The sequence below is a fragment of the Neophocaena asiaeorientalis genome, unplaced genomic scaffold, assembly GCF_003031525.2.
Source record: "Neophocaena asiaeorientalis asiaeorientalis breed wild unplaced genomic scaffold, Neophocaena_asiaeorientalis_V1.1 scaffold54, whole genome shotgun sequence".
Lineage (NCBI taxonomy): Eukaryota > Metazoa > Chordata > Mammalia > Artiodactyla > Phocoenidae > Neophocaena > Neophocaena asiaeorientalis.
The window spans coordinates 3,830,231-3,840,006 of record NW_020174938.1 but is presented as its reverse complement, the minus strand read 5'-3'; the positions used below and the strand labels follow the sequence as shown (position 1 = coordinate 3,840,006).

At 43.0% G+C, this 9,776-nt stretch overlaps 2 protein-coding genes and 1 non-coding gene across 4 annotated transcripts in view; 2 read left to right on the top strand and 1 right to left on the bottom strand.

Moving 5' to 3' along the window:
- HEXA (hexosaminidase subunit alpha) overlaps nt 1–3,358 on the bottom strand; it is a 39,959-nt gene extending 36,601 nt beyond the window's left edge. The window contains exon 1 of one of the 2 annotated variants that reach the window (XM_024761751.1): nt 3,070–3,358. In XM_024761751.1, the coding sequence (XP_024617519.1) occupies nt 3,070–3,322 (253 nt within the window). In that variant the 5' untranslated portion in view covers nt 3,323–3,358. The remainder of the gene's footprint in view (nt 1–3,069) is intronic. The other variant, XM_024761752.1, reaches the window with a different exon arrangement.
- A 566-nt stretch (nt 3,359–3,924) lies between these two features.
- Nucleotides 3,925–9,776, top strand: part of TMEM202 (transmembrane protein 202) — a 20,186-nt gene continuing 14,334 nt past the window's right edge. Inside the window, exons 1-2 of the transcript XR_003005538.1 lie at nt 3,925–4,029; nt 5,813–5,883. The gene's annotated coding sequence lies outside the window, so the exon portion shown is untranslated. The remainder of the gene's footprint in view (nt 4,030–5,812; nt 5,884–9,776) is intronic.
- On the top strand, nt 7,599–7,671 carry TRNAW-CCA (transfer RNA tryptophan (anticodon CCA)). Its single transcript has one exon. It is a non-coding gene; the product is annotated as a tRNA-Trp (tRNA).

The following is a 9,776-nucleotide window of genomic DNA, read 5'->3' as shown; positions in this document are numbered from 1 at the left end:
AAAACTGGACAGCTACATGTAAAAGAATGAAATTAGGGCTTCCCTGGTGGTGCAGTGGTTGAGAGTCTGCCTGCCGATGCAGGCGACGCGGGTTCGTGTCCCAGTCCGGGAAGATCCCACATGCCACGGAGTGGCTGGGTCCGTGAGCCACGGCTGCTAAGCCTGTGCGTCCGTAGCCTGTGCTCCGCAACAGGAGCGGTTAGTAAGTCAGAAAAACAAATATTAACGCATATATGTGGAACCTAGAAAAATGGTACAGATGAACTGGTTTGCAGGGCAGAAATAGAGACACAGATGTAGAGAACAAACGTATGGACACCAAGGGGGAAGCGGCGGGGGGTTGGGGTGGGGGTGTGATGAATTGGGAGATTGGGATTGACATGTATACACTGATGTGTATAAAATGGATAACTCATAAGAACCTGCTGTATAAAAAATAAATAAAACAAAATTCAAATATTAAAAAAAAAAAAAAAAAAAGAAAGACACTGGCCCAAAGCCTACAAGGAAGGAAGTTATCTGGAGGAGAAGCTTTAGCTAAGTTTTAACTTGCATATGTTGTTTTCTTTACTAAAATCAACCCCATAGGGAAATATACTACAGTTTGGGCTTTGTTGATGTTGTTTTCCTCCACAGATTCTTCCTTCTTTTTGCAGAAATAGGATTATGGCTCAAGTCATTTGAAAGCCTCTCCAGGAACCTGTATTCCAAAGAGAAGACTCCATAGGAGGAACATGAGAGAAAGAAGTTACTTGTCTATCTTTGGTAATGTTCCTCCAAAACACCTTTTATTATGTCAGTGGATAAGACCCCTCAACTAATAGAGCAAATTCATTTACAGGGAGGTAAAAAATTGAAATAAACATTGTATTTAGTTTCTTGTCTGTCTCTAAATCTGTTTCATTAGGGAATTTACAGCACAGCATTGTCACATAACCTATTTCTCTTTTCTTGATTCAACTCTAGTCCTATAGCAATGCAGGTAAAGACTTAATTTTTAGAAGCATAGAAATTATCCTAATTTATATAATACTAGTAAACATTCTAATTACCTTTTAAGCCTTTTATTTTAATGTATATTTGATTTACAATGTTGTGTTAGTTTCTGGTGTATAGCAAAGTGATTCAGTTATACATATGTATCGATACATATATTCTTTTTCATATTCTTTTCCATTATGGTTTATTACAGGATATTGAATATAGTTCCCTGTGTCTGTTAAGCATTTTAAACACACTGTATCCTTTTGCTTCATATTCCCCAGTTGGACTGCAAAGCTTGGGACTGGGTCATATATTTTTCCTGTAACCACTGAGTGCCCAGCACTGGAATAGGCAGATACCAAACCACCAATTAGGTGACAGATTTAAGTCAGTCCCTAACTTTTCTATACCAAAATAAACATATTCTGAGTGCCAGTTTTATGTGAAGCATTCTATTACTTGTCATGAAGGATTCAGAGAAGTATGTGATCGACCATGGACACAAGAGCATACCTTTTGTCCTCCTTGGCCTAATGCATCTTACCAGTGAAGAACTACCTTTGATGCTATTTCTTTCCCTAAATCATCTGTCACACTCTAAGTGCCATTTTTTTGATTAAATACTTTTAATTCTACATATCAAATGACAACACTTTTTAAACATCTTTTTAAAAATTAATTATATTTCTTGGCTGCATTGGGTCTTCATTGCTGTGTGTGGCCTTTCTCTAGTTGTGGTGAGCGTGGGCTAATCTTCGTTGTGATGGGCGGGCTTCTCGTTGTGGTGGATTCTCTTGCTGTGGAGCACAGGCTCTAGGCGTGCGGGCTTCAGCAGTTGTGGCACACGGGCTCAGTAGCTGTGGCTCGTGGGCTCTAGAGCACAGGCTCAGTAGTTGTGGTGCACGGGCTTAGTTGCTCCACGGCATGTGGGATCTTCCCGGACCAGGGCTCGAACCCATATCCCCTGCATTGGCAGGTGGATTCTTAACCACTGCACCACCAGGGAAGTCCTTCATATAACAACTTTTGAAAATAATTTAAGCATACTTAAAATGCCAGAAAAATTGACACTACCATACGGCTCAACCATAAATATGGCTTCCCTCCATAAACACCTATACCTCATAACCAGAGAACTAGATTCCAGGAGAGTTTCGAGAAAATTCTAAATGTTAAGCCCATAAGCTAGAATTTTATTTGTTTGCATTGCTGACTCTATTCATGAGTCTACTCTTCTATTTGCTGTGAAATAACCATCCTCAAACACAATTTTCAGCAGCTGCCTTAAAGAAAACTACCAGCCCCTGCTATTTCAGATGAAACCCATATCCAAAGCACTCCCGACTCTTCATTTCAATCCCACACTCGCCCCAACCTCACCCCTCCCTAGCGCCCCCCACCCTCACTACACACACCAGCCAAGAACTTTGAGCTCAATCATAACCCTTTGTACTTCTGCCTAAGCCTGCCTTCCTTCCTCGAATACCGTCCTTTCCGTCCTGGTCAATTTCTGTACATACACCACTTCACTTTAAGTGGCTGCTCAAAACACATTTCCTTATGCAAGCGTTCTATGATTTTTCTCACAGTTTAAACATTTACCTAATATGTTATGTGTCAGATACTTTTATGTAATTTTGCTTATCTCTCTTGTCTTGTCTTAACCAATTTTGAGTGTCAGCTCTGGTCTCCTCTCCCCAGCCCTGGTCACAGCCTCACTAGGACCCTCGACACTTGAACATGGTCAGATGTCTACTGGCACCGTATTTTCAGTAATTTGCTATCCTGAATGAACTGTAGTCCTAAAGCAGACATTTTTGGTGAAATACATAGCCCGAGGGCAGGATTCCGGATAAGCCCTGGCCGCAGAAGTCAGCTCAGTGAATGGAGGTGGGGGACTAATCCTTGGGGAGGCTGACAGGACAGCTGGAGAAAAAGGGCAGGTGGAAGTGGAGGCTAGAGGACTGGGATAGACTAGAGGGTTGGTCAAAAGCCAAAGGAATGGCGTTTCAGGAGGTTTGGGGGAGTTGTCCCAAGGAAGGCCCTCTCGGAGCCCGGGAACGAGACGGGACAGGTCCGACTCACCCATGGGTTGGGGAAAGTGGAAGGACACGGAACCGAAGAGCAGGTCACGGTAGCGTTGGAAGGCCTCGTCGAGGACGGAGCAGCCTACCTGCGCGGCCGAACTGACGTGGTACTGGAATTGGAAGGTGTACGGGAAGATGGTGTAGCGCTGCTCGGAGGTTTGGATGTACTGGGGCCATGGCCACAGGGCCGTCGCCCGCCCAGCGAACGCTGCCGCCAGCAGCAGCGAAAACCAGAGCGCGGAGCCTGCCATAGCCCGCCGGTCTCCTCTCTCCCAGTGGGCCGGGCCACGTGACACCCTGGTCAGGTGATCCGCCCCCGCGTGATAACGGGCGCGTCACGTGACCGGAGGCAGCTCTTCATCAGCGACCCCGGAGGACGGATTACCCGTCCCTACAGTCCCGGCGTGAGCCCGGAGCTCCTGTGGCGTGCAGTGGATGGTGCGGGGCATCGGTGATGGTTCAGGTGCAGGCGGTTCACGGGCCTGGTGGAGCAGTAGCTAAATGCACCACCGCAGGTGTCAGGCCTGCGGTCACAGAACTACAAGCGCACCAGAGGATAGAAGCCCCACGTGGGGAGGCTCAGTGGGCGAGCGAGAAAGAAAGTTTCCCGAATCGCGAACACGGAATAAGGGCTCGCGAGGCCTGCTGGGAAGTAAAGGACGTCCCAGGCCCAGGGAACTTAAGAAACAAAAAAATGGAGGCTTAAAAGCACAGCTCCTTTTGATGCTGTAGGTCAGAAAGGGTCTGGAATTAGGTAGTGAGAATGGCTCAGCTAGAGAGGGCATTATAAGATCACAAAAATGGGATCTACTTACGACTGGGGAAAAAATGTGTACTTTCACAGCAAGCTTGAGGCGTCCCATTTCCAGCCTCTAGTGTAGGCTCTTCCTTTAATGGTTGATAATCTCCTAGTAACCGCCCCCAGATCCTCTCCTCGCAGACAAAACTCCGCGAACAGGTAGGTCCTGTACTTACTGCAAGCAGTAAGACATTGCTTGAACTTTGGGTGCAAGTTCGACAATACCCAGAGATAAGACAGGTCTTATACCCAGAGAGAAGTTCCGCAGGGGTTTACATAGAAGTCCGAGAGTCAGGACTTAATTTTGTGGGCAATTGAAAATCAGCCCAAAGATTTGCATTTTAGAAATCTCATGTTGAATAGTCGGATGGATAAGAAACCAGTTAGGCAGAGGAAGATAATAAGACCTTGAACTATAGCAGTGGGAAAGGAAGAGAGCTGTAGATCCAGAAAATAGTGGACCTGCTCAGAAGCAGAGGGGTTAATACACGAGAGGCTTGAGGGCTGATCATTGAGAACACAGTTACTTACTGAGTCAGGGACCCTGTCATCCTTGCTCATCACTATATTATCAGAGCACAGTACCAGGAGAGAAGTAATTTACATAGAAGAGTCACAAAATGAAGGAACTGGACCCAAATAAGGAGACTGTAAAAATTACTAATGAAAATACTTAGAGATTATTGTTGAGAGAAGATTCCAAACATATTATTCCAGTTATCCTCTCTCTGACAGTATGTCAGACAATCAGAAAAGTAATGAACAGCCATTAAAAGTTAAAAAAAATCATCATAATACAAGTAAAGGTTCAGAGCCTAGCATAGAAATAGTAGCAAAGATTAACAGTTATTTAACATTATAAACTCTTTAGATTCGTATATACACAACATTGCCATCAATTTTGACGGTAGATGAATAACAAAAATAATGACACAGATAATATATAGTATATAATATCTGGTTGTTTTCTCTGTTTTTCTGTTTACTAAAGACAGCTTGTTAAATGAATAAAACATGATTTAATTTCCGTTATCTATAGCATCTAATAAAATTACATATCAGAAAAAGAATTCACTGTCAGACAATTTGTCCAGATTTTTGGTTCATAAAGTAGAGTCATCAGTGTAGGAGAGAGGAGGGAATGACTAATTTTGCCTGGGGAAGTCTTTCAAAGAGGAAGTGGCTTGAGCTGGCTTCCAGAACATGAGTTGGCAGGGAAGGGGAGCATGGGCAAAGCATAGAGGTGTGGATGAAGATGGCATATTGAGCATAGTGTTTTGGGGGATAGCAAGGTGAAAATGTGCCGTGATTATCTCACTTCTACCATATTCCCTTCTCCTTGGAATGCCTTTCCCACCTCCCACTCCCACCACTTACTTGAAGGTCTAAAGTTAAATTTTACCACCCTGTAAATCTCTGACTTCTCACACCTGGGTAAGATCCCATAGCCCTCTGAGCTTATCTCCATCAGAGCACTTACCTCAATATTGTAATTGCCTGTCCATTTGTCCGTATCCCTTAAGTAAAAGTTCCTTAAGGGCAGGTTCTGTGTTCACTGTTGTATTCCTAGCCCTGGGCACAGTGTCTGGCACACAGTAGATTCTTAATAAAGACTTGTTAAATAAGTGAAAGGCCCAGAATATCTCTTCTCCTATTTAGCATCTACTTATCCTTCAGGTCTTAGCCTAGACCAGACCAACAAGTATGTTGTGAATGGAGTACCAGTGTGTTGAGACAGTGACCACCCCCTCCCCTCTATCCTTGGGGCGGCCAGGCAGAGCTTGGGGTAGCTAGACATCCTGGTCAGTCATCTCCAGCCAAGAACAAACACCTGTGTGTGCTCTGATGTGAGAAACTTTGGGAAGCACTTAGACATCTCCTCTAGGATGTTTCTTTATGGCACCCTCATTGCAGCCTCTTTACTTATCCATGTTCTCCACAGACGACATGCTGAATGAGTGGCATCTTTTCCACAGTGGTATCCTTACTGCCTGAGCCAAGAATCTGCACATAGTAAGTGTTCAGCAAATATTTGTTGAATGAATGAGGAAGCATTTGTGTTAAATTTCGAAAGACAGAATTTCATTGTGTAGAGGAAAGAGCAATCCATGGAGAAGGACTGCAGTCTAGAAAGAAAACTCCATCTAACTTGTTCACTTTAAGATCCCCAGGTTCTGGAACAGCACCTGGCACATCATAGTCATTTAATGGATATTTTTGAATGAATAGAATGAAATGGCAAACGAACCTAGGCAGAGATCTCTGAAGAATCTGGAGTGATACCAGGGATGTGAGCAATTCTGTTTTACTAGAACCAATAGTGCATAAAGAGAAATACGGATAAAAATAATTTTAGAAAAACTAAGTTGAAGCTGGGTAATGAAGTAAGGAAAGGAGGAAATTATTGATCAAGGTACTGTGTACTAGATACATGTTATCTTCTTTATCTCTCACAACAACTGTGTGAAATTCAGTATCAGCTACATTTTACAGATGAGGAAGCAGGCTCTGATAATTAAAGTAACTTGACCAAGGCCCCATAGATAGTTGTCAGAACCAGTATTTGGACCCAGGTCTTCTATGCCAAAATCTATTGCTTTTACATCTATCATACTTCCTTGAAAGCTAGTCTGAAGATTGTATTGGGATTTTACTCTTGAGTCTATGGGAAGCTAGTGAAATTTCTTTAGCTGAAGAGTGACAAGACCAGAGCTGAAATTTGCTCAGATTAATCCGTTAACGTATATAGGAGGAATCAAATGGGGAAAGCCGTGTGCAGGTAGATTGGGGCTGAGGCTGTGGTTGAGGTTGAGGCTGAGCCTGTTGGCTCAGAGCTCTCTAAAACAACCTGACCATTCTCACATGCTATGGGCCTCAGGAAATGCAGACCCGAATTCACCTGAGATCGATGGCTTCATTTTTCCTCTTCCACATCGGCTAGCCAGACCAGTGAGACTTAAGCTTTGTTTAATTTGTCAAAGTTTACAAAAGTGGAGATGGTCCAAATTATCTATGCTCCCTGACTCTCTTTAGACCCATCCCAATTCACATGGAGCCATCTCTACCTCTGCTATACCCTGTTACCTCCAGCTCCTCCCATGCTGTTTCCAGAATTACAGAATGCTACCCAATTTACCACTACTAAACATGTACAGCATTCCTTGGGGATACTAAAAATATTTCTGTGTCTAGTTTTTTTTATTTTGAGCCTTATCCCCTCTTCTCTCCTATTTAGTCGTATAATTTTTCTAGTTATCTTTTCAGGCTTACTCCCTAACTTCTTTTTTTTTTTTTTTTTGGTTGCACCGGGTCTTAGTTGCAGCAGGCAGGCTCCTTAGTTGTGGCTCGTGGGCTCCTTAGTTGCGGTAGGTGGGCTCCTTAGTTGCAGCTTGTGGACTCCTTTGTTGTGGCATATGAACTCTTAATTGCGGCATGCATGTGGGATCTAGTTCCCTGACTAGGGATCGAATCCAGACCCCCTACTTTGAGAGCGTGGAGTCTTAACCACTGCGCCACTGGGGAAGTCCCTCCCTAATTCTTAACAACTTTCCCTAACTCTAGACATACATTTCTTGCAATAATTGGCCTTGTCCTATATCTATCCAACCCTAGCCTACACATAGACTTAAAAAAAAATTTGCCTGGATATTTACACAGGTGGTTTTCTATGGTCAGATAATTAGAAAAACTAAAGCCCTGAGGGAACATTCAGTAGATCTGATGGGACTTCCCTGGTGGTCCAGTGGTTAAGACTCCGTGCTTCCAATGCAGGGGGCTCAGGTTCAATCCCTGGTCAGGGAACTAAGATCCTACATGCCACGCAGCATGGCCAAAAAATTTGAAAAAACAAAACAGATCTGAGCAAAAGGAGTGACAGTGGGAAAGGGGGTTATGGGTCAAATGCAGTAATGTTTCAGATACAAAATGACAGAACTCAGCAACTAACTGGGTGAAGTAGGGATGGGGACAAGGGAAAGAGGAGAGAAAAAGGTGTACCAGTCTGGTTTCCCAAGGGAATCATGGTGCCATTAACTGAATACAAAAGTAAGATCCAGTTTTGGAAAAAAAGATAATGAGCTCTGAGACATGCTGCTTTGGAGGAGACGGAAGAACAGCAGAGTTGGAATGTCCAGCAGGGCCAAGGAAATACAGGCTGGGAGCTCAAAAGAGAGCTCTGGGCATCATCTGCTCAAAGATGACAGTTGAGATCATATGAAATAGTCAAGAGAAAAAGGAAGGAAGGCTAAAAATTAGGGGGAAAGAGGACTTTGGTGAGAGAGAAGTTTGTGAGGGACAAAAGGAGCACAGAGGAGGGATGGCAGCTAGTAGAGTAGGCTGAGCTCAGAGATGTAGATTAGGATAAAGGGCTTACCAGATAATTTGACTTGCCTCTTATCTTTAAATACAGGTCTGTCATAAGCCCTCACACTGTCACAATATGTTGATTTTATCTCCATGACATGCCTTTTGCTTGCAAGGAATAGGGACTCATGTTATTTCAGGGAAAAGGAGGTCTACTGAAGTGATACGCATAACAACCCAAAAACGCAGAAAACCAGACCTCAGAAAGAGCAGAAATCAAGGGCCTGACTGCTCATGACTTTTCTGTTCCTCTCTGAATATCTGCTCCTCTGGTCAGTTTTCCTCTTTGCTTGTCAGTTACTTGAACTTCCTTATAATATCTATTCCCTCATGACTTGACATTCATTGCACAAGACCCAAAATTTTCCATGACTTTCTAGCCCCAGGGTCTTCTTATTCTCCTATCTATGCCTCTGGAGACCCCACTATCTTCCAAAGCTCTGTGCAAATCAAGATTCTATTAATTTTGGCCGCGCTGTGAGGCATACGGGTTCTTAGTTCCCTGACCAGTGATCAAACCCGGGAACCTGGGGCCCCGGCAGTGAGAGAGCTTAATCCTAACCAATGGACCACCAGGGAATTCCCAAATCAAGATTCTCTTGATCTCCCCAGAAGAACAGAAGAATAGTGCGCATGTTCCGTAATTTAACCAGTTCCCTGTGATGCACATTTAGGTTGCTTCCAAGTTTTCTCAGTTGTAAACAATGCTACAATGACCATTGTAGAGGGTACTGGTTGCCATGCCAACATCTGTTTTCATCCTTTCTCACCAAGAACACTTGGCTTTTCATTTGGAAATTTCATGGACAGTTTGGTAGCTTGGATGAGACTGAGATAGCCCCAGGCCCTCCCTGGTTTAAGCCACGTAATCAGGGCTACTTTCCCCACCCCCTCACTATAAACACCTGGAAACATGGGATAAGATTTTACATTCCCACCAATAATGTGTAAAAATGCCCATTTCATTACTCTCTTCCAACATTAGTATTTATCTTTTTATTGCTACTGTTGATGCCTTGAAATTAATTTTTTAGATGTATCTAATAAAATTGACAGATAAGCTCTAGCAAGATAGAAACAGGGTACATGACTTCCACATCATTACAGAAAAAGAAGCTGGATCATTCTGGAAAAATAAGAGGTACAGGAGAAGTAACATGAATATATAATTAACCAAAAATACAAAGAATAAGACAGTAGAAATAAGCCCAATCTATCTAAACTATCACCCTATATGTAAATAGGTTAGATCCCCCCATTAAAAGACGAAGACTCTCAAATTGAGCAAAGAACAGTCTAAATGTTGTTGATAAGAGACATTTTAAGTGAAACCAAAATGATGACACTAAAAGAATGGTCTGAGAAGTACCGGAAAAATGCAAACAAAAAAGAGAGCAAGGAAGGCATTTATTAACATGTGAAAAAACCCAAGACACACAGAAGTTAAATGAAACAAAGAAGAATATTTTTAATGATAAAAGGTACAATTCACAAAGAAGAGAGACATCGTAAACCATTAGACACCTAACATATATATATATATA